Source organism: Chiloscyllium plagiosum, chromosome 10 (genome assembly GCF_004010195.1).
Source record: "Chiloscyllium plagiosum isolate BGI_BamShark_2017 chromosome 10, ASM401019v2, whole genome shotgun sequence".
In the NCBI taxonomy this organism is placed as follows: Eukaryota; Metazoa; Chordata; class Chondrichthyes; order Orectolobiformes; family Hemiscylliidae; genus Chiloscyllium; species Chiloscyllium plagiosum.
The window spans coordinates 63541267-63567178 of record NC_057719.1 but is presented as its reverse complement, the minus strand read 5'-3'; the positions used below and the strand labels follow the sequence as shown (position 1 = coordinate 63567178).

General features: G+C 38.0%; 1 protein-coding gene across 8 annotated transcripts in view; it reads right to left on the bottom strand.

Moving 5' to 3' along the window:
• Positions 1-25912, bottom strand: part of LOC122553706 (gephyrin) — a 537285-nt gene that overhangs the window by 331809 nt on the left and 179564 nt on the right. For 5 of the 8 annotated variants that reach the window (XM_043697921.1, XM_043697925.1, XM_043697926.1 and 2 more), the window contains exon 3: positions 5176-5284. The exons of the other annotated variants lie outside the window; for them this stretch is intronic. In XM_043697921.1, the coding sequence (XP_043553856.1) occupies positions 5176-5278 (103 nt within the window). In that variant the 5' untranslated portion in view covers positions 5279-5284. The remainder of the gene's footprint in view (positions 1-5175; positions 5285-25912) is intronic. 8 annotated transcript variants of the gene reach the window in all.

Below are 25912 nucleotides of genomic sequence, written 5' to 3'. Positions count from 1 at the left end.
ATTTCTGATTCCTTTATCAAAATACACAAGTGCCCCTGAATGAAACTCTTTTCCACCTTCTCAAGATTCAAAAAGAATAATCTACCTTTTATATTTCTGACTAAAATAATGTGTAATTGTTTGCTCACTGCCTTTATTCCACTGTAGCCTCCTTGTGCCACTTCAGCACTTACTATCTCACTTAATTTTGTTATCTTTGGCAAACTTGGATATATTGTACTCAGTTTGCTTATCTCAGTCATTAATCTAAATTGTATAATCAAAATGTTATAGAGACATTTTTCTGTTTCATCTTACTCTCGATCTCTTACCTCATCAACAAAGATTTGGCTCTGATTCTCTGACCCCTTAAGCCTGCTCCACCAATTATTAGGGTCATGGCTGAGCAAACATTCATCGCATCCACTTTCCTGTCCTTTCTTAATAAACTTTGATTCCCCTACTGATCAAGGATCTATCTCAACCTTAAATATACACAAAGACTATGCCCCCACATGTCTCTCTGTGAAAAGGAATTTCAAAGTCTCAAGTCTCAAACATTAGGAAAATTACAAGACAATATAAAGAAACTGAAGTGGCAGAAGTATAAATGTTTAGATGATGCGAATAAGTTGAGGTGAAGTGAAGGTTGGTGACATTAGATAAGTGAATGTTAGAAGTCTCTGTGATGGAGGGGTTATGTGGGCTGAAGCTCAGATGTCAATAGTCTAGTTAACTTTAAGATAGTGGGCAGAGAGGGACATATGGTTGATGACAGGAGCTGAATGCCTCTCATCTTTCCACAGGAAACCACACATAATCCAAACTGGCTGACAAAGAACAGCAAACATAAGGATCAAGAGAGATAACAGAAAAGTGGAAACAACTTTTGTTACAGCATGTGGATATCGATCCCATACTTACAGGTGATGTTACTGAAAGGAAATGTATAAATTTCTTCGCTGAATGCATTGCCTTATGAGGAAAGGTTGGACATGGTATCCCTGTATCCTCTGGAGTTTAGAATATTCAGAGGTGTCTTAATTTAAACAAATAGGATCCTGAGGGGACTTGACCAGCTGGGTGTGAAAAAGATGTTTTCTCCTCTGGGAGAAACTAGAACAAAAGTTGTGCCCTGAAGTAAATAAAAGTCATACATATAGAGTTAAGGACTTTTTCCTTCTCTAAGAAAAGGTTGAGAGCCTTTGGAATTCCCTTCCTCAAAATAGAGTGGATGCAGAATCTTTAATTTTTTTTAAGGAAGAAGCAGATAGATTATTGATTACCAAGGGGATGAAAGAATTGGGGTTAAAATGAGTTCAGCTATCATGTTACTGAATGGTGGAGCAGACTTGAAGGGTTGAATAGACTTCTCTTGTTCCTTGTTTGTAAGCCCTTCTGTCCTCCTTTAAGTTCCTTCTTAATCTAGTTCTTTGATTAAGCTTTTAGTTATCAATCCTACACTATCCTATCATTCAGTGTTCAAATTTTGTCTGCTGATGCTTTTGCAAAATATTTTGAGGCATTTATTAAAGACATTAAGGCATAAATGCAAGTTGCTGATGTAGATGAGAAAAGCAAAGGTCAAATGTGCTGCCAGAGGAGGTAGTGGTAGCTGGTACAATTCCAACATTTAAAAGGCACCTGGATGGGTAAATGAATAGGAAGAGTTTAGAGGGATATGGGCCAAATGCTGGCAAATAGGACTAGATTTAGATATAATATCTCGTCAGCATGGATGGGTTTGGATGTAGGGTCTATTTCCATGCTGTGTATCTCTATAACTAAGTATGAAGTGGCAAATCTAGACGACATGTTGCATGATTTGGGAAGTGTGTGGTTGTACAGGATACCACAAATTTGATTGGTATTCACATCTGCGGACATGGGAAAGGAAGTTGTTGTCAAGCCTTTGGATTTTTGTCCGGTTAATAAATAAATGAGGGAGCACACATTCAGACATAGCTTAAACAACCTGGTGAAGGAAAAATCTCTAAAAGGAGAATGGTTTCTTTTTCAGTACAGAGCCAAACAGTTTCAGAGTGTCCTCTGGTCACAACAGGAGCTTTGACATTGGAAGTATGTGAGTGCCGTAGACTGATTGCTTTCACTGATATCATGTCATGATACCATAGTGCTAGATATTACAGTAAGGAAAGACATTTGATCTTAGGAGATGTGGTATCTACTTACAGGTGGGATTGCCGAACCTGAAACGAAAAAATATCTTGTGCAAATCCAAAATTTCAAACACAAAACTAAAATTCAATATACAGTTATTCTACAATGATATGGTTATAAGCACTGTATACCGCACAATACAATAAAGAAAAGAGCAACATGAGTAGGCCATTCGGCCCTTTGATTCTGCTATGCCTTTAGTATGATCATGGATGATCATCTTATTTAGTACTGTTCTGAGGAAGGATCATTTGACCTAAAACATTAACTCTGATTTCTCTCCACAGACCTGCAGAACTTCTCCAGTATTTCTGTTTTTGTTTCTGATTTCCAGCACCTGCAGTTTTTCAGCTTTTATCTTATTCAGTAGTCTGTTCCCACTTTTGCCTCATACCCTTCGATCCCTTTAACCCCTAAAACTTTTCTAACTCCTTCTTGAAAACATTCAATGTTTTAGCATAAATCTTTTGTGGTAGTGAATTCCACAGGCACACAAGACGCTAGGTGAAGCAAAGGTCTCCCCAGCTCAGTCATAAATAGCTTACCCTGTGTCCTTAGATTGTGAGCCCTGTGATGTGTAGGATGAAGGAACTGCATGTATATATTCCCAAGCTTCTGCATATAAGAGTTTAAGCAGCTGATATTTTCAACTACTCTGAATACCCAATTAATTAGGTCTCTAAACTGTAAACAGGAACAAGTTCTATTTTAAACAGATTTATCCAATTGAGCTCGAAATTAATTTTACTCCAAATGGATTTCAGATTAACTATTTAATTTATCAAAGGAAATCGGATGGATTGAAAATTTGTACGCACTTTAGGGTTTGTGTTTTTTTAAGTGCAGACTATTCAATGGAATTAAGAGGCAGACATGGATATGAATTTACAAAGTGCACAAGATCTGTATACTTTTCACAAAGGCTTTTAACTTGGAAACAAAAATGATATGCACCAATCAAATTTATTCAACTTTTAAATTTCTTGTCATTACAATGATAGCAAATTTTGGGGAATGTTAAGAAAAGAAACAGCATTGTGACTTTACAGATTATTCTTTCAGTCACTGAACCTACATGCATCTGAAAGTTAAAAGAAGTTGCAGTGTGCTCAAAACTACATTTGAATTTAATGGATTTGAGATAGTCTTTTCTAAACAAATATGAAGTTTGTTTAAAACATACAATTTGAAATATTAAACACTAAATGAAATCAATGTGTTTGGAGCAAAGTTCTGATGGTTATCAATTGAAAGTCTTTAGCAAGGCTTTTTCTTCTTGCAGACAGAAAGAGACTATCAAATATTAAGAATAAAATAGCTTCTTTTTAAAACCAAAATGAAGTAAGTGAAAACATCAACAAGCTGAAATGTGGCAATGAATTATAATATGTCTCCTGATGAGCATGAACTCAGTGTGTGGTGGTGAAGGGTTTTTCAGATAAATAGAAAAAATTTAATCACAACTGAGCAAAGGCACCAATGGAAGTGAAAATAAATAAAAACCAGAAGTTGAAGCATGTCAAATTCAAGCACATTAGAAAATTTATGTGCCCAGGGAAGTAATACAAATGACAAGTGTTACAATAAATGAGAATGATGGAACATTATGCTGCCAGAAAAACTACTGGAACATTGTAAAAGGATCAGAAGGAGAAAAGAATTTTCACATTTATCATAAGTGCATCTCCTTAAAGTTAACAATGATTTAATGAACCTAAAACATGAAGACAGAATAATAATGCCTAAGCTTTGGAAATAATGTATTTATAATTAGGGCATAACATATTTTAAGAGTAACAGGTTATCATAAAAATAGACAAAACCCTAACATTTATGTAAGACTTGATCACATCACCCAGATATGCGTTCAAGTGCTTCACAACTAACTAATGAATATTAAGTTGGAAGAACTTTGACATTTGGGTGCAAAGTAACCCTTTACTTATTTACTTTGCTTACAATCTGTTCGCCCTCTATCACCAAATCTCTACATTTAGAATCAAAGTATTTATGTATTCACCTCAGTGATAATTATTGTGTTCTATAAAATGCTGTAGCTTTCAAAAAAAATGGCTAATTAGCTTTATTTTTGTTCTTAAACATACATCTACCAATAAATAGAGATACAGCCATACAGCATGAAAATAGACCCTTCGGTCCAACCAGTCTATGAAACCATGTTCCCAAGATGAACTAGACCCACCTGCCTGCTGATTTTCAAATAGAATTTTTCATGTCTCCTGTGTTGCAATTATGTGATTTATAAGACTGTTAAGATAAAATGAAAGGGGTAGTGTGACTTATTTTGCCTGATAGCAAGCTTGGGCAGTTTGATTGTCAGAGTTAGAGAGGATCTAAATTATTTTACTGGGTAGAAGGTATTGGTGCTTACACTTGGAGATAAAAGGCAGCTGTCTGTGTGCTGAAGCGGGAAGAGTGATAGGCTTCAAAGTCCTAGGAAAATATTCTCAATAATGGGTTCTAAACAATTGTACTTTAAACGGTCCATTTGTTTCCAAGCTAACAAAGAGTTAAGTTTCAAGAATAGTTAATTAAAACGTAATACAAAAGTAGATGATGTTAATAAAAGGAAATAGTAAGTGCACTACAATAAATTGAGAAAGGAGAACAACTGAAAAATAATGGGAACGAAATTGTTAAATGTTATGAGGCAAACAATAAACAAGGTGTGTGGAGGATGATGGCCAAAATTATAGACAACAAGAAATTTGAACAGATAATTTGTTCATATTATCACGTAAAAATATTGCATTATCCATTTGTATAATGGATAAGTGAAAAAAAAATCCAAATGGGCTGCTTGCATATCTCAAGTGAAACTGCATGAAAGACATTGAGGGGAAGGAAAAGTTGCAAATTTAATTTAATCTAGGATTCTGAGGAAAATTGCTGAAGTAATGCTGGAATAAGTACCATTCAAAAATTCAGCAAGAATAGAACTGCTATATATTCAGAAGATGGCATGAATGGTGTATATTTTAAATAAAAACAAACCTTGCTCCAGCACACTTCTGAACTTAACCTCTTTGATAGGGAATTTCGCATAAAGCATCATTAAGGATTCCACTGATGACCATATGGAATGTTCATAGTTCATACAGCGCTGAAAACATTCAGAAAACAAAGGTTATTTGACAAACTTCATCCAATATTTAGATATAGGAATGGCAGATAAATGAAGATCTGGTAGAACTTATCAGTTTGTATTTCTGAAAGCTTTTGATAAAGTGCTAGCAAAGATTCAGTGTGTTAAAATTAAGTTAAAATATCTACATTCAAGCAGGGACTGATTTGAAGTAGGATTCTTTCAATTGGATCACGTCACTTTTGGGATTGGTCCATAGTTCAATGTTTTATTCTTCCCACCCATTTATTATGATTATTAATGAATTGGATCTTGTGTTAGATTCACAGGAAGATAGTGAAATTGGACAGGATCTGATTCAGTTACTTAGAACTATTAAAGGCATCAGTAGTATTCTTTTTGATCAATTGCTTGAGGCAATGGGGCCAAGTAAAACTAGAAGTACACACAACTAAACTGAGGGAAGTGGGAAGGAGGCTAGATACACTGATATCTTTTTTTTGATTCTGGAGTTTGTGATGAAGACTGCAACATTGCAATCCTTCGAGATGGTATTAGATACATTATTGCAAAATTGTGTGTCTTCATTGATGGAAGGCAAGGTTTTTCTGGCATTAATCAAAGTATTTTAGATCTCCTGGAACTTCCTTGAATCGGCTAGGGACTGCTGTAAAGAAACAGCTCTTATAAACCGCCCTTGGAAAATTCCCACAGGCCATCTTCACGAGTAAACTGAAAATCTGCAGAATTCCACTTGGGTAAATTTTTCCCCAAGGATTCAGGGAGGGAATATTTGAACACATCCCATTATGCCTACTGAGGAAGTTGAGTAGGCATATCCAAATGAAACTTCCATATCCGCCACAGATTCACCTGCACCCCCACCCTGTGCCCGAAGCGTCGAATCTCCTGTTCCCTGGATGCTGCCTGACCTGCTGTGCTGTTCCAGCAATAAAGTTTCAACTTTGATATCCAAATGAATCCAACAAGAACTGGACCAAGCATATGTGGTACTCATAATCTTCTTCATCCTAAGTATACGCATGATTTTACTACAACTGCTAAGTATTTCATCAGTAATATTTTCAGCAACATAACACAAAACATCGCAGATAAGAAAAACTGCAGCATATTAACATGCCAAATTTCCCCTAAAGTAAATGCATTAAAATTCCATCAAATTTGACAATATTGTTATGTATTTGGCTTTAAGGGGTTAACACGTAGGGGGTTCCATACAACAGCCAAGCAGGGTGAGATCAATAGTTGTGATGTTGAGAAGATATGCTCTTCTTCATTAGGGTAAATAAAACCACAGAAAGTAGACAAAATCAAACACAAAATATTGCTGAGGAAAGGAGTGAACAAAGACAGAAATGGGAACTATTTAAATGTAAATCTATGATTCGCTCCAGTAATAATATCTAACAATATTCAATATCTAGGATCATACCAAAAGAGTACTTTGAAGTATTAAAGGGATTTTCTGTTATCTAGTGATCTCTGAGGCATGAAGTTTCCCTTTCTTGATATGTGCAAGATCAAGACAAACACTAGGCATACAGTAACAGTGATATCACCGCAGGGAGTTGGCAGCCAATTACACTGAAGTATTCTCAAACAGCAAATCAGAAAGTAAAATGCAGTAAAATCTTCTACTCAATTAAAATTTCCACAGAGTAAATACAAATCATCAGTGATACACATGGGATTAAAGTAGCTGAAATATCATAACTTTTTTTTAAATTTGAAAAAAACATTATTGCCATAATAATGGCAAAAAAGCATCCCAGTGATATAACATTAGATTTCTATGAGTAACTATTGAGTTATTAAAATTAAATTGCATTTATATAGTAACTGTTATGGCCACAGAAAGATCCAAAATGCTTTACAGCCAATAAAGTACTTTGGAAGTACAGTCAGTGTTGACACATAGCAGGCAATTTACATGTAGCAAGCTCCCACAAAAAGAAATGCTGTACTAATTATTGAAAAAATATTGACTATGACACCTGGAACAACTTTCTCATCAGTGGTGAGGTTCTGGAACCCACGAGTTCAAAGGGTAATACAGGCAAAAACCATAATCACATTAAAACATGCGGTGGAACAGTCAATGGGTTTAGGAATCAAAATTTGGAGAGTGGGATTAGTGTGACGAGGTATTCATCGACTGGTATGGACATAATGTGCCAGACGACTACCTTCTGTGCATGAAATCTTACTGTGTTTTCTATGTATCTATAACTCTTATTAAAAATAGTGCCATTGGCTCTTCTATGTCTACATTAGAGGACAGACAGGCCTTCACTTAGTAGGCTCTCGTCAAAAAGATAGCAGCTTAAATCTTCCAACTTCCCTCACTGGATTGGAATGTGTTGCTGGAAAAGCGCAGCAGGTCAGGCAGCATCCAGGGAACAGGAGAATCGACGTTTCGGGCATAAACCCTTCTTCAGGAATGAGGAAAGTTTGTCCAGCAGGCTAAGATAAAAGGTAGGGAGGAGGGACTTGGGGGAGGGGCGTCGGAAATGTGATAGGTGGAAAGAGGTCAAGGTGAGGGTGATAGGTCACTTGACACCGTCCTGTCCCCCTTAGTCCATCTTCTTCCCGACCTCTCCGCCCCCACCCCAGTCTGACCTATCACCCTCACCTTGACCTCTTTCCACCTATCACATTTCCGACGTCCCTCTCCCAAGTCTCTCCTCCCTACCTTTTATCTTAGCCTGCTGGACAAACTTCCCTCTTTCCTGAAGAAGGGCTTATGCCCGAAACGTCGATTCTCCTGTTCCCTGGATGCTGCCTGACCTGCTGCGTTTTTCCAGCAACACATTTCCAGCTCTAATCTCCAGCATCTGCAGACCTCACTTTTTCCCTCACTGGATTGTCAACCAAGATGTTGAAGAACACTCACCATGTTTGAAACCATCTAGGACAAAGGCACCCTCTTGATTGGTGCCCCATCAATATACACTCACAGCAGTGTGTACCATCTACAAATTGATCTGTATAATTTCCTAATGTTTGTTCAAAAGCACCTGTAAAACCCACAACCTCTACCACCAAGAAAGACAAGGGCAGCAGATACTTTGGAATACCATCTCCAGCAAGATCCTCTCTAAGCAACATATCATTCTGAGTTGGAACATTATTACTGTCTTCACTGCCATTGTATCAAATTGCTAGAACTCTCTAACAGAATAATGGGTGTACTTACACCCACAAGGAATCCAGCAATTTAAGAACACAGTGCATGACTATTTTCATTTTGGTACAACAAGCAAGGGTAGGGTTTATGCAATTCATAGTAGACCCTTGGGTGGTGTTGTAGAGAAGAGGGAACTAGGTTCAGGTACAAAATTCTTTCAAGTTTATTGTCATCTGTTCCCCCTCAGTTGGAGCAAAATGCTCAGAGACACAGAGTAGTCTTATCTCCTTCATCTTTATTCTAGGCCCTGGACGGAGAGAGAATGATTACCCATGTGCTCAGATAAATGAGTTCTTGGTCTTCTCTGGAATAGCAGTTCCTTAATGAATGATATAATCATTTTACAGGGAGAGGCATCCAGATAAGGCAATACACATATTGATTGGGTGACTATTACAATCAGTAAGCATCAACAGTAAAGATTAAACCATGTACTGTTACACAACGAATGTTCTTAACCTTAACTGGCTTCACATAATGAATACTTTTCACCTTGTTAACTGACCTTACATACTGAATGCTTCCAATACTGTTAAATGGCTCTACATAACAAATGCTTTTCCACCTTGTTAACCCATTACTCTTGCCTGCAGCACCCTATTGTTAACTGCAAGTTCTTATTGATCTGAATCATGCTCAGCTGAACCTTTTGTTTCACAAAACCCAAAATTTAACTCTTTCCCTGCCTGCTCAAATGCAAAGCACATACTCAAGTTTGCATCGTATATAGATGTGATTAAACAGACATTTGCCTCCATTGCTAAGTTCTTTAAGTAAAGGAGTTGGGAAGTCATGTTGAGGGAGTATAGGACATTTGTGAGGCCTCTTCTGAAATACTGTGTCCAGTTACGGTCACCCTGTTATAGAAGGATATTATTACAGTGGAGAGAGTTCAGAAGTCCTTTTCCAGGATGTTGTCAGGTATGGAAGGTTTGAGTTATAAAGAAAAGCTGGATAGGCTGGAACTTTTTTCACTGGAGCATAGGAGATTGAAAAGCAACCTTGTAGAAGTTTTTAAAGTAATGAGGGGTATTATCACAGAATCTCTACAGTGTGGAAGCAGGCCATTTAGCCCATCGTGTCCACACCATCTAGTCTCTCCCCCCCCATCCTATCAGTGTAACCCTACATTTCCCATAGCTAATCCACCTACCCTGCATATCCTGGACACTACGGGCAACTTAGCATGGCCATGCCACCTAACACGCATATTGTTGGACTGCCGAAGGAAACTGGAGCACCCAGAAGAAACCCACGCTGACACGTTAAGAAAGTGCAAACTCCTCACAGACGGAGCCAGAGGGTGGAATTAAACCCGGATCCTTGGTGCTGTGAGGCAGCCAGTGCTAACCACTGAGCTACCGTGCCTGTATAGATTGAGTTCATGGTAGTTGGCTTTCGGGAATTGGTTTAGTTCAATTGGCTGGATTATCAGTTTACAGAGCAGTATGATGCCAACAATGTGGGTTCAATTCCCATCACCGGTTTGTTACCATGAAGGACTCTTCTTCTCAACCTCTTCCCTCACCTGAAGTCTGGTGACCCTCAGGTTAAATCACCACCAGTCCCTTCTCTCTGATAAGACAGTAGCCCCTATGATCTGTAAGACTAAGGTGACACAACCACAGGATGGGGATTTCAAGGCGGGGGGCACTTTTTTTTAAGGTGAGAGGAGACAGATTTAAAAAAAAACATGAGGGGCAAATTTTTTACACAGAAGATGGTTCGTCCTGAGTAAGTGGTGAATGTGGGTACAATTACAATGTTTAAAAGACATTTGGATAAGTACATGAATCGGAAAGATTTGAAGGGATATGGGCCAGGAGCAGGCAGGCGAGACTAGTTTAGTTTGGGAATATGTTTAGCATCGAGTGAATGAACTGAAGGATGTGTTTCCATGCTGTATGACTCTATGACTCTTAGTGTAACCAGGAATGGGTAATAAGTGTTGGCCTAGTCAGTGCTACTCATTTACATGAATTAATTGGTTTTAAAATCCTGGATGTTGGCATTTAGCTACAGATAGGCACTCTCCAAATACTGCTTTGAAAGGAATAATGAAGGAAAAAAACTGAGTTTCAGAATCACTTCTGCCAACATTTACTATCCATCTCTGTTTGTGATTGAACTGAGTATTTTGCTTGGCTATTTCAGAGGGCAGTTAAAAGTTCACCATTATTGCTGTGGGCCTAGCGTCACACGTAAGCCAGGCATGGTAAAGATGGCAAGATTTCCTTCTCTCGAGGTCATTAGTGAACTAGATGGACTTTTATGACAATCAGTGATAGTTGGAATGGTTACCATTATTGAGGTGAGCTTTTTGGTCCATATTTATTAATTGATTTTAAAGTCCACCAGCTGTTCTGGTGGGATTTGAACCTGTGTACCCAGATAAATAGCCTGGGTCTCTGGATTACTAAATGACATTATCACTTCAACGCCATCTTCACCTTTATGCTTTATAGCAGTAATACATTGCAACCAGAGTCAATATATTTCCTGATTGCCAAAAAATGTCACGTGCAATTACAGTACTGCTTTCCAACTCCATTGATTATGAGAGACTAGGGCTAACTTTGCCACATGCTAAGATAAGCTGTCAACAAAGAAATTATCTAATATCTAATGTAATATCGGATACAGAAACTCATCCACACTAAATATAATTTTCAGACTGCAGTGTAATCTAATTTGATGAAAAAAAGACCAGCAATCTTGAATCTCTATATTAATCAATCAATCAGTTTAGGTAGCTGTGGTGTGCAACTGGCTAAAGTAGAATTTCACAAATTCTCACATACTTTCAGATTCAATACTTAAGTGGTTAGCTAAACCTTCCAAATTTACTATTAGCTTTTGTACCATGCATGTCACTGTTATTAAGTATGGTCTGGAGGGATGTCCAAGACCTAAAGAACAAGGAACAAGTGACAGATATATTAGTAAAGGGACAATCGGGGATAATCAATTGCATAAATATGAGGAATTGTAATATATTAATGAGTGTACTTTGGAATGTGACCAACTGAAATAAAGCTCTCATTAAAAGTGTGATAGTATCCATTTAAAATCAAATCTCAGTCTCAATGTTTATGTGATTCATCATTACACTGCCATATTCCTCCATATACCAACAATTTCTATTGAAGTTGCCCTTCGATATTTAATATTTCAATGACAATTAACTAAATATTTTCATAAGTTGTTTTCCATCAATTGCCTTATCTTTTGGTCAGGTTGGTCTACAAACTGATTTTTCTTCACTACCAGGGTCTCTTTTTATTTCACTGAAAATTTAGCTGCAATACAATGGCAGGACATCCCATGTAAGGGCCAGTATGATGTAAAACCAAATGCCAGTCCAAACTCTTTCGAGTCCAAACTCATTAAGTGTAAAGCACTCTACCACAGAGAGTACTGCGCCAACTGGAAAATACTTTTGTGAATAAACTGCACAGCACAAAAAAATCAAGGAATAGTACCAGGCAAGAGAAGTGGCACCTTCTAGTTCAGTGGCTGTGCTCATTGAATGTTTGGTGACTTAACTTGGGAAGATATCCAAAAGTCAGCAATCCAATCTCATTTATTCATCAAGGAACAATTGTGGGAACTTCAAGTAATTCCTTTAAAAAATCTGCACAAATGCAATTTCTTAGCATCAATTCAGTGATACATTTATCTTGAGATCCATTAAACTATTTTATCAAAATACTCAAAAGAATTGAGAAGTTTGATCAGTCTGCAGACCTCTGCAAAACAAAATAATTTGTGGCCAATCGCTGTACAGTGTCACTCCCTTGACACCAATTAGTTTATATACATGGTTAAAATGGAAATCTATATTATCAGTGGCAATAGATAATTTTTAAAAAGATAATCACAGTCAAAAAATTGTTTTGAACAAGAAAAAGCTGTTCGCAGATACTGAATTACAGCAGGACCTCTCTGTAAAAGTGGCAAGAAGCCAAGTGGTGCATTTATAAATTAACCAGATTCCTGCTTAAAATTTATACAAATGCACAAGACTCCCAAGTACTTGAACACCTACAAAAAACCTTTTATAAATCAATTTTAACTGGCATTAATCATTTTGCATTCTTTGGCTAGGCATTGCATGACAATCAACTCATAAGGCTGCAAACATCATACTCCCACAGTAAAATGATAATGTTAGCTTGAACAATTTCATCTTTGAATACTTTGAAATTCTGTAATAATGTAAACCTTGTATTGCAATGCCTCACACAAATATAGTGAAATACCAAATCAAATTAGTGGGTGGCATAGTGGTTAGCACTGCTGCCTCACAGCGCCTGAGACCCGGGTTCAATTCCCGCCTCAGGCGACTGACTGTGTGGAGTTTGCACGTTCTCCCCGTGTCTGCGTGGGTTTCCTCTGGGTGCTCCACCGTCCAAAGATGTGCAGGTCAGGTGAATTGGCCATGCTAAATTGCCTGTAGTGTTAGGTAAGGGGTAAATGTAGGGGTATGGGTGGGTTACGCTTCGGCGGGTTGGTTTGGACTTGTTGGGCCGAAGGGCCTGTTTCCACACTGTAATGTAATCTAATCTAATGTAATCTAATCTAAAACGTACTTTAAAGTATGCATCTGTCTGCCATCTACAAATCAAACCACTGCTTTAGTAACATCTGTTACATTTTATGTAGGCAAAGCGGGCAGAACAAATACAAATCTTTAATTTGTTCTGAAAACACCCGCTTCGTTCTCCAGTTAATTTTCAAACTGCACATAGTAAGAAAGTGTCACAACTCCCATGTCTCATCAAAATGTTTGAAGACTGATTACACTAATTTAAATACAAATCACTTTACAACATAGAACAGAGAATACTTCACTGAATTGAAACTTGCTTTCCAAAAATATGATGTAAAGCACTATGTTGCAAACTAGAATTTCTCACACAATGTTTCTATTTTAAACTTATCACATCGCTTATGTAATTAGCGTATTCAAAACCTTAACCACAACATAGTCTTTTGTCTTTCTATCTTTGTTTCACTGAATCAGATGAAAGTTTTCTCAAATTTCATCTAACAGCTTTTCGAAAGGGCTATATCTAACCTGTTAACCTTTCATACATCATGTCCATGTCAATATGCTGAAGAGTTGCTAAGTGTGATGACAATTAAACCTTTTGTTATTTAGCAGCTTGGTTTCAACCCTTTTAGATTTTATGGTCAATTAATGTATTCAGTGCAAGGTTCATGAAAAATATGTATTTTTGTTTACCCAAGTCTAAGTGCATACTCAATGGCTCAGCAATAACAGATGCACAATCAACTAAGCTGATGTCTTTGTAAGCACCTGGCCTGGTTCGTTACCCAGAACCAAATCCAGTATGGCCTCACCTCTTGTTGGCCTCATCTTGAGATAGGCCAACTTTTCATATTTTCATATTTAAGTGCAACCCAAGATTTACCTTAATGAAAATATAGAATAAACATTCACCATTACTTTTAGTGCTATAAAAATATAAAGCCAAGTACATCTAACTTTTCATTTTGTCCTCTACTCGCCAAGTATTAGCTGTGACTGCATATTATTTGCTAGCCTGAAGTCTTAGCTGTAGTTTGAAACTACTAGTCATATACAGTCCATCAAATACTATCTTCTTGACTGTTTTCATTTGGGAGAACTTTGTCTCTTGGAGGAACGTGGAGTCAAAGGAAGTAATTACTTTAAAAGCACAGGATAATAGGACTGGGTACTTATTTTTAATTTACAAATCCCCAAAATCAACATCTAATTTTCAGATCAACATCATTATGTTGACTAATTATTTCCATAATAAATGGAAATAATTTTTTAAATCAAACACCTGATGGAATTTGCTAGTCAAGGTCCCAATGTGTGCTTGAAAGAATGAATTTAAGACAAACATGACGATTTGTCCCAATACACACAATTCCTTAAATCACCTCTTGAATTCCTTTGCTATCTTCCTCAGGTGTGCACAAAAGTTTTCTAGATGGAACCATTTTTCTTTGTCTTTGATTTTTAGCTAATAATTTCTTCAGACTTGGGAGGTTTTGCAGCATTTTAATGTTTTTAATTGGGGAGGATCAGAGATCCAGTTTCTAAACTGTCTTCCAGTAAAATCTCCCAAGTTACTATGGCTCCACATGGGACAGCTCAAATTGTGCGATCAGTGACCAGCAAGAAAGCCAATGAAAATGGAAATGTTTTGCTTATTTTAGCATATGTTTGATAACTTGAACATGTACACATGGAAAGATTAGATGTGTCACTGAATGGGTTAACAATAATTTCTCTTAGCAGTCTAGCCAGGGCAAAATGAATTTCTTCTTTCTGCTATTGTGATTCACAGTTTGGATAAAATATTTGAAACCGATCAGTAAAATTATGTAATAAGTACTAATGATTTCTGTTACGTCCAGACACTGATAAAAAGCTCATTTGGATGAAACATAATTGTCATCTACAATTTCTTGGACATGTTTGTCGTAGTTGATCATTTGTTTCAAATATAAATGAAAATTAATTGTGAATGTGACCAGATTGTCCAGAATTGAGTTAATATTAGTAGTTTTAGATATTTAATATTGTACATCATCATACAATTTAAAAGATGATTGAAAAAGAAAATATTTTTGATATGGTTTGATGTAATGCCCATTTTGAGAAGTGATCAGAGAAAAATAGTCGGTGATTGTTATTCAGAAAGATAACAAAAAAAATCAAAAATAATCAAATTCTTCCACATGTCAACTAATTTCTGTTGAAAATACGTTACATTTGAAAGTTTAAATTTAGACAGTGATAATATTCAGATACTCATTTAAATTCTTGCTGTTTTGTTTTAGATCGTACTGATGAATACCCCAAGAAAGTAAAGTTACTAATTCTAAACATTGTAAAACAAAAAGATCTATTCCAGAAATGTAATTAAATCAAATCATTAGTATGTGTAAAAAAGCAAAATAGTTGAGGATGCTGGAAATCTAAACTAAAAACAGAAAGTGCTGGAGCAGCTCAGTGAGCCTGGCATCATCTGTACAAGTGAAAATAATCGTAAGGTTTCAAGTTAAATATGATTTTTCTTCAAAATGCACTACTCGTTAATAAGTATTATATCTTTTGAGCTTCTGCCAAGTATGTTATGCAAAATGTTTGTGGCACAAACTTCATGTTATGCTAACCAATTTCTGTTATAATTCAATCATTTACTGACTTGTTCAATCCAGTGCACAAACAACAAATATAATCTCAAACCCAAACTATAAATCTTGATTCAACTGCTTCCATTTCTGAGTTGTGGCTTTGCATTTTTCTACAATACAGGTAATGAGAAATCTTTGTAATTTTATTGCTGTTTACAGAGTGTGAGAGATAGTGAAATGGAGTTGCTTCCTCGGTTCTATTATATATTGCATAATACCCATCATGTCATTGCTTTTTGTATTCTAGAGAAACAGAAAAAAATTACTCCTTAAACAAAAACCAGACAAAGAATAAAACGTTCACAGCTCTATTTTGGTCTGACCAAGTCAAATTACAAAGCTCAAAATTTGCTCTGAGATAGGGTCTTAAATTATTTATGCTCACAAAATTTAGAAGGTCAACCCAAAAATACCAGTGCCAAATTATGCTCAACTTTCCAAAACATCTTATTAGACAATCGATAAATTTATAATGCATATAATTCATTGTAAATAACTGAGGTCCAAGAAACTGGCGTCATAAATTTGCAGAAAAATACAGTTTTCCCTCATTCAACCAACAGAGGAGAAAGTGAGGTCTGCAGATGCTGGAGATCAAAGTTGAAACTTTATTGCTGGAACAGCACAGCAGGTCAGGCAGCATCCAGGGAACAGGAGATTCGACGTTTCGGGCACAGGCCCTTCTTCAGGAATCATTCCTGAAGAAGGGCCTGTGCCCGAAACGTCGAATCTCCTGTTCCCTGGATGCTGCCTGACCTGCTGTGCTGTTCCAGCAATAAAGTTTCAACTCATTCAACCAACACTCTGCTTAGTACAATTTCAGTACCACCTGCAATATGGCATCAATACTAGCTTAATTTATTTGGAAGTCAATCTGGAATTTAAAGCAATGGAATGAGATTTTAGTTTCAAATAAGAGATGGAAGTAGTTATGAAAATGTATATTTAACGTAAAAGAGCAGAAAAACACATAGGCAAAGGAAAGTGAGTAAGGTAAACAAGCACTTTATCAACCTTGTTTTGCCCCCATGTTTTCTGAACTATACTCTTCTCATAATCATACTCAAGCTATCAAAGGCAACTGCCTCAATGATAATTCTCTGACCATGTTAAATATGAAATTGAAAGTGTTGCCATCATGCAAAGTAGTAACTTCTATTTCTATAGTGTAGTGATTTGATAAGGCAAATACATTTTCTCTATTCGGGGAAGTCCACAACTTTAAAAGTGGAGGTCAGCTAGTTTAAAGGTGAAATTAAGAAGCACTTTTTCAAACAAAAGGTATGTGAAACATGAAATTCATTCCCCAAAAAGGAATGCATGTCTGATCAAATATTCCAGACTCAGATCAACATTTCAGTTAGTTAATGGCATCAATGAATATATAACTAAAATAAGTGAATAGAATTCAGGTGCAGGTAAGCTAGGTGAAAAGTAAAGTCAGCATAGTCCTATCTGACCATCAGGCTGTTCTCCCATTGGAGAGAGAGAGAGAGACAGAGACAGAGCTATGACTAGTGGTGGGTCACCAAACCTCAGGTGAGGGGCAAGATTAAGGAGGTAAGCTCAGCTAGTGCAAGAATTGAACCCATGTTGTTGGTATCACTGCGTATCACAACGAAGCTGTCCAGTCTGTTGAGCTATCAATCATACTGAAGGACTCAAATAACCCACTCTTGTCCCTCTGATTCCTACAGACCTGGAATCAGGTAGGATGGGGAAAAGGGAAAGTGTGTCCTGTTCAAAAAAGGGAATAGGGATAACCCCGGGAATTATAGGCCAGTTAGTCTTACTTCGATGGTAGGCAAAGTAATGGAAAGGGTACTGAGGGATAGGATTTATGAGTATCTGGAAAGACACTACTTGATTAGGGACAGCCAGCACGGAGTTGTGAAGGGTAGGTCTTGCCTTACAAGTCTTATTGAATTCTTTGAGGAGGTGACCAAGCATGTGGATGAGGGTAGAGCAGTGGATGTAGTATACATGGATTTTAGTAAGGCATTTGATAAGGTTCCCCATGGTAGGCTTATGCGGAAAGTCAGGAGGCATGGAATAGAGGGAAATTTGGCCAATTGGATAGAAAACCGGCTAACCGGTCGAAGGCAGAGAGTGGTAGTAGATGGTAAATATTCAGCCTGGAGCCCAGTTACAAGTGGAGCTCCGCAGGGATCAGTTCTGGGTCCTCTGCTGTTCGTAATTTTTATTAATGACTTGGACGAGGGAGTCGAAGGGTGGGTCAGTAAATTTGCAGATGATACGAAGATAGGTGGAGTTGTGGACAGTGAGGAGGGCTGTTGTCGGCTGCAGAGGGACTTAGATATGATGCAGAGCTGGGCTGAGGAGTGGCAGATGGAGTTCAACCCTGCCAAGTGTGAGGTTGGAAGAACAAATAAGAATGCGGAATACAGGGTTAATGGTAGGGTTCTTAGTCAGGTGGAGGAACAGAGGGATCTTGGGGTCTATGTACATAGATCTTTGAAGGTTGCCACTCAGGTGGATAGAGTTTGTAAGAAGGCCTATGAAGTATTATCGTTCATTAGCAGAGGGATTGAACTCAAGAGTCGTGAAGTGATGTTGCAGCTGTACAGGACTTTGGTTAGGCCACAGTTGCCTTTTCTCGTTGGAACGGTGAAGGATGAGGGGTGACTTGATAGAGGTTTATAGGATGATCAAAGGAATAGATAGAGTAGACAGTCAGAAACTTTTTCCCCGGGTGCAACAGAGTGTTACAAGGGGACATAAATTTAAGGTGAAGGGTGGAAGGTATAGGGGAGATGTCAGGAGTGGGTTCTTTACCCAGACAGTGGTGAGGGCATGGAATGCGCTGCCTGTGGGAGTGGTAGAGTCAGAATCTTTGGTGACCTTTAAGCGGCAATTGGATAGGTACATGGATGGGTGCTTAAGCTAGGACAAATGTTCGGCACAACATCGTGGGCCGAAGGGCCTGTTCTGTGCTGTATTGTTCTATGTTCTAAGATTATGAAAATACTCAGCAGAACAGATTGAAGGAAGATCAAAGGCAAGGAAAATAATTTAAAAAGCATAAAGTGTTGTAAATATACTCCAAGTCATATCACAGAAATAAAAAAACAAATTGGAGGATGGTACTAAAGTGACAAGAAAATAATTGTGTCGAAAACTGAGGAGGAGTCTGGTCAGAGTCAATAGAGAAAGGTTGTTCTCATTGGTTTCAAGGTTGAGAACTGGAGATACAAGAGTTAAGGTGACAGACAAAGAAGCAATAGTTACACGGGGGAAAACGGTTTAATGCAATACTCTCGAGATACTGCCCAAGAGTATGGGGTAAAAGCAAATTCAACCACAGCTGTCAAAACAGAATAGAATCTGAAGAGGAAATATTTGAAGGGCTATGGAGAAAAGACAGGTGAGTATAAGTAAATGTAATTTGCTCTTGCAGATAGCCAGTACAGATATGGCAGGCTGAATAGCCTCCTTTCATGTATACCATTCCATGATTTATTTGGTGTGGATGGAATGGGATTGTGGTTGATGAATGAATAGATTGCATGAAAGAATAATTGCCATAAATATTCCTGATTGGGTAGAGCCCTTGGACGATGATGAAGTTTGGTGAATGGCTAGAGTGCAGATGAGACTGAATGCCACAGTTAATTTAGTGAAGAAAGGCTCAGTTGAGATTAGCAGCAGCTGGGAAGGAGAAAAGCATGGGTTAGTGGAGGGACAGGAGACTAAAGGGAACAGCATTGACAAATGAGATCAGGAAGCAAGTAGACAGAAAAAAATTGCAGGAAAGTAAAGGATATCAAGAGATGGGTGCAATATAAGATTGGGGAAGGGGGGGGAGAGTGAAATAGATGATGGTGGCTGTCAGAAAATGGATAAAAAGGCAGCATGACTGAGAAATGAGACAGCAGCCATTTTGCACATCTAACAACATGCAAGAGATTTTCTCAAACACAGTAGTTTAAACGTATTCTCATTATTTTATTGCTGTCCAAGTCTTTTGTGGCCAAGCTTCTAAAATGTTGAGATACAAAAGGCAAGCCATTATATCTTGCATGATATAACACTTTTCAATAGAGTACAAAAAGTATCACAGATCTAACCACATCCAAATGAATTGAAGTAATAGTGATGCAAGCAGTATACTGCAGCAATTAGATTTTGATTCCACAGCACTATATCTACACTGACACCTGTTCCATTTTTAATATTAGAATTCAGTTCCCATGGGTGAAATAGAATATATCACAATGGCTTCATATTTTATTCTTCCTTGTACCAAAAAACACTGAAGCAATCATATATTACGAAATCCAAAAACAAGCATCTAATTCATTTATCCTCACTTTTGTTGTAGACTCTGTTAATTCCAGCATTCTATAATTTCCCATTCTGCTGCAATTCAAGTCAATCATTCTGCTTGCTGTATTTCATAACAAATCAAAGGAATCAGGAACCAGCTAACATGAGTGGGAAATTCCACTAAATTATGTACAAAGTCAAATCCCAGGAATTAGTATTTCACTGGTCTCATGAAAAGCATATTCTACCACTATTTGAGATATATTAAAGAGAAAAAGCTAACCATTAGCTGTATTTGTGAAAATGTCATCAGTAATACTTAACTTACTAACCCTTTCAGTCTGAAGACAACCACAAGGAATGGAAGGCAATATATGCTCTAACCGAAGAGAACCATGTTTATGCTTCAGGTCAAACAATGTTGTTAAAACTAGTCAACAAAAATAACATATACCTTGAAAAACACAAATTATTATGAATTTATATCAAACCTTACAAGTAAAATCAGTCAGATGAACTGCAATTCTGGCTAACCTTTTATTACTGAAATTTATCAGTCCTTTCTTTTACATAAGAACATTAGAACTAGGAGCAGGAGTAGGCATTTCAGCCCCTCAAGCCTTCTCCATCATTTGATACGATCATGGATGAACCTGTTCTTGTCAATGTTGCAAAATGGATCTCGGAATAATGCTACTTATTTTGTATGATCAGCTAAAATAGAATTTACAATCCTCTTATATAACTAAATGTCACATTCAGTGGAGGGTCCTCACACTTTGGAATGCAAGAGCACAAAGTTTGCAGTAGATTTTAAATTTGCATATGCCAAAATTCAATAGCACACTAGATTCATAAAAGAAGAAAATCAATTATATCAGAATACACTGAATGCTTTACATATTACTGAACAGAAGAAACCTGATGAATATGTAGCAAACAGGTACCATTAAACCACACAGATTTTTAAGTGACTGTGTTTGTATTGGTTTTTAGTTTTGTCAATTCAAAACTAATCCCTTCCCCTTTCGTCTACATTATTCTCTAATTCAAACGATTATTTACTGTTTCCTCTCAAGATAACTTCCATTTGATCAGCATTGCTCTGTCTAGCAAAACAGTTTCTTTACTTGCTACCATTGAAATTACTTAGTAGTTTGCAAAATTAACCAAAGTAGGAAAACACAAATATTGCTATTGTTAATAAATCATTTGCATAATTGCTACAGTGTAGTTATTTTTCCAAAAAGGAACACCCAGAGCACATCATTTAAATTTAGCCACAGCTATCCTCTCCTGCACTGCTCCAATATACATTGCTCTGAATACCTCGCAATAAAACATTGCCTGGGGGTCAAGGAGGAACTCTGATTCCAGTATTTGGCTTCTTGAATAACATATGAGGTCTTTCTCAGGGTCTCCCAGATTTAATTAAACTGTGGAATAGTGGTGTTGTGTAAAATCCACAGAATGAGTTTATTGAAATTAGCAGATGAATCATGCCAAGAGGCAAGGAGAAGCTTGCAAAATTTTGACCTAAGTATCAAATTGCATGGTGGTTGAAGCCAACTTATTAAATTCATTTCTAGATTTTTTGAACTCATCTGCCCTTCCGGAGGAGAGACTCCACTCCAGTGATTTTTATTCTTTTGTGTGATGTAGATATTGCTGACAAGTCCAGCATTTGTTGACCATCCCCCGAATGTTCTCAAGAAAGTGATGAGCAGTATTCTTGAACTGGTGCAATCATTGGTGTAGCTGCACGTGCAGTTTTTTTTAGTAAGAGAGATTCAGGGTTTTGACACAATGACAGTAAAAAGAACAGTGATATAGTTCCGAGTAAGGATGTCGTGTGGCTTGGAAGGGAACTTGTAGCTGATCATGTTTGCATGTGCCTGCTGTCGTTTTCCTTGCAGTTTATTTCAATGTGCCGAATTCCAGACAAAGCTTGCAGAATATGTTAAGTGATTGCTGCTCATACCTCAACCAGTACATACTTACCTGACAATGCCTTTAAAGTAACAGTGTACACATTAGATGTTTGTCGGACCTTCTTTGGCCACAGGGGAAGAAAAATAGCAAGCAAATTTGAAATGATCTGCCACATCTCATCAACATGCTTAGAACGCAAATATTTGAATTGTGGCCATTTCTATATTTGTTGCCACCTATCCATTCTGTGTAGACAGACATGCAGAAATGGAGATGTCCTATACTATGCATTATTAAGTAGCACCAAGTTGTCAAGTGATTTTTCCAAATGGTAAGCACATTCATTAATGCACGAAATACAAAAAAACACAAATGTGGGTGGCTTTATATGGCTAAATAAAGTGCTGCACTTAACACAGAAATGAAATTAACTGCAGCGGCATCTGACGTTTTAAAACGATCACGCTCACAGCAGGTCTGTTATGTCTCACTCATCTTAAGTGCCATTCACACATTTCGGTTCAAAAACAATGCCTATTTTGATCGATCTGAACATTAAAAATAGATACAGCTTGATACGTTTTGACAGATTTGAAATGCGGCTCACTCTTCCTAAATACAAATTTCACTCAGAACATTTGTTTGCTGTTGGCATGTCTGCCTGCCACATATTTTACCTTAAAAAGCATCTTCCAAGCAAAACAAATATTTAACTGTAAATGGTATAAAAATAAAGATTGGTATATCAAACAGTCATGATCAAATGGACAGTTAGTAACCAGCTATTACGCAGAGACCTTATACACTACAATTTTGAGACCCAGTTATTTCCAGGTCTCTGAAGATGCTGGTGCTGCTCAGAGATCCCGGATGGCTCGTAAACCTGGTGAACCAATTCATTTGCAGTGTGTTGAGACAAAGCAGCGTCATGATGCAAGTTTGTTGATACATGGTTGAGGTTCATTGTTAAAGTTCCAGTTAGATCGGCTTCCACACAGAGATACAGACACATGGGCAGACAGATATACTGGCATTCACACAAAGATATAGGAACATTTGCAGTTGGATAAAAAGACACACACACAAGCAGTCAGACAGACACAGTCACTTGGATTCACAAACTTGCACATAGAGACAGGCGCACAGGCAGTCAGATATACAAACACAGGCAATCAGGCACATTCACGTCCAGGAACACAGAGAGTCAGATACACACAGAAACGGTGGGGGGTGGGGGAGGACAGCAGGAGGTAGCATGAGCAACCTTAACTGTCAATAGGAAACTGCTGATTTTGGTTTGTTTCCTGACAGCGGTGATGAATTTTAACTGCCAAGCCTTATTCACAATTAGCACAGCAAAAGGTAGGAAGAGGATGGAAATCAACTCTTTGTCACTAGAAAATTGGTTACTCAAGTGTGTGTAAGGGAATTGTTTAGAACCCCATCATATAGGAAGGGGCACAGGCAGAGAAGATTTCAACTTTCCATGCAGAGAGGAGGGCAGAGGAGCTTTGTTAATCCACAGCAGCTGAATTCAAAGCATTTATCCTTCAAAGCCTCCTCAGTTTCTTCATCTTCTTTAAGTGGACATTCAACCAGCAGGAAGTGTGTGTTGGCTTCCAAGCTCAGGCTCAGGTTAAATGAATTGAACCCTGTGTCTGTGTGGGTTTCCTCCGCGTGTTCCGGTTTCCTCCCACAATCCAAAAATGTGCAGGTTAGGTGAACTGGCTTGGCTAAATTGCCCGTAGTGTTAGGTATAGGGGTAAATGTAGGGGAATGGGTTTGGGTGGGTTGCGCTTCGGCGGGTCGGTGGGCCAAAGGGCCTGTTTCCACACTGTAACTAATCTAATCTAATCTAATCTAATCTAAAAACTGTCTGGTTGCCGCACAAACTGCATTAAAGTCTCTGGAAGGGGATGAACGCTCTTCCCTTCAACTCATCTAAACTTCAAGTGACTCCAGATCTACAGAAATATAACGGACTCTGAGCTGACCTTTGAAACAGCTCTGTAAGCTACTCAGTTATTAGCAGCACCTTGGCAAGGACACTTCAGGATGTATAATAAATGCTAGTCTTGCTACCAACACCCCCGACCTCTATGAATTCAAGAAAAATGATGCGGGACCCAATAATGCACAATGAGCATATGCCAATTCGGACCAAGTGATTTTGAGTAGTTTATACACCTGAGCAGAAACCTTTCTGTGGAAATCTAAATCCACTTTTGACTTCTTGGAAGTTACATAACTTGGGGCACTGTAACTACCCAGTTGCCAGCTGTCTATTGTCTGGCCCCAGTTAAATCATCAATCTTCACATGCATGGCTAAAAATCAGGACAACTGGCCTGATGTTTGTGTGCAACCATCGTTTTGTTTTGCAATGGGTCAAAATGAGGTCAGCTCTATTTACTGCAAGATCATTGGAAAGTGTTGCACATGCGCTGTTAAGCCAAAACCATAAAATGAAAATAAAACAACAATTCATATTTCTATATTTCCATTAACACATTAAGGCATATGAAAGCGCTCCACATGAGTATTATATAGCAATACATAATACCGGGCCACAAAGTCCAGATTGGTCAGATGGGCAGATCAGTGGCAAATTAAATTTAACTCTGATAAAGTGAGGTGATACACATTGGAAAAAGGAACAAGACTTAATAATGACAAGACACTAGGAAGCTCTAAAGAAGAGAGGAATTTTGGGGTGCTTAACCCTGAAGGTGGCGGTACAGATTATACAATAGCAAGAAGGCACATAGGACACTTGTGTTTAGCAGTCTTTGCACAGATTATATAGGCAGGGAGGACATGTTGGAGTTGTAGAGAACTTTAGTTCCGCCACAGATGGAGCATTTTGTGCCGTTCTCATCCTGACATTACAGGAAGGATGTGATTGCATTGGAGAGGGTGCAGAAAAATTTCACCTGCCTGGAATGGGGCATTTCAGTTATGAAGAGGGGCTGGATAAGCTTGGGTTGTTTACTTTGGAGCAGTTAAGGCTGACGGGGGACGTGATAGAGGTATAGAGGGACATGGACAGGGTGAATAGAAAGCAGTTGTTCCATTAGTTGAATGAGGAGAAAGTGAGGTCTGCAGATGCTGGAGATCAGAGCTGGAAATGTGTTGCTGGAAAAGCGCAGCAGGTCAGGCAGCATCCAGGGAACAGGAGAATCGACGTTTCGGGCATAAGCCCTTCTTCAGGAAGGGCTTATGCCCGAATATAACAGGAATATAACTTGGACATTAGTTGAATGACCAATAACAAATCGGCATAATTTTAAAGTGAAAGACAGGAAGGTTGGATGGTGCTTGAGGGAAAACATTTTCACCCAGAAGTTGGTGGGGGTCTGGAATACACTGCTTGGGAGGGTAGTTGAGGCGGGAAATCTGACCGCATTTAAAAAGTATTTGGATGAGCATGTGAAGTGTCATAACATTCAAGGCTTTAGGCCTAGTGCAGGATAGTGGGACTAGTGTAGGTAGTTGTATATTTCTGGCAGTAGACTTGTTAGACCAAAGGGCCTTTTCTATATCGTATGATTCTCGGGCCCCAGATACTTTGGAGGATAGTAGGACTGGAGAAGGTTTTAGAGACAAGAGGGGTACAGCCATTGAGGAACCTGATTTAAAATTCTGATCTTTGTTTTCATTCACTGTTTGACTGGGTGTCAATGTAATCCAGCGTGCATGGGACTGATGGATGAATAAGATCAACAGGAATATAACTTGGACAACCCAATCTCAAATTTTGCACCTTACTTCCATCTGTTATTTGGACTGCAGTCACTCAATCTCTGCATTGAAATTCAACCAATACCTGAATACGTGACCATAAGTTTTGTACTTTAAGTGTTTTTTTCAATCAGTGCACATCTATATTGAAGAACCAGTTATTGCAAAATTCCAAGAGCCTCAAAGCTACCAGGTTAAAGAAAAGAAATGAATGTAATATTCTTGCTCCATGTTCTGCCAAAACTGCAATCACCAGTTGTGCACTGTACATTGACCTAC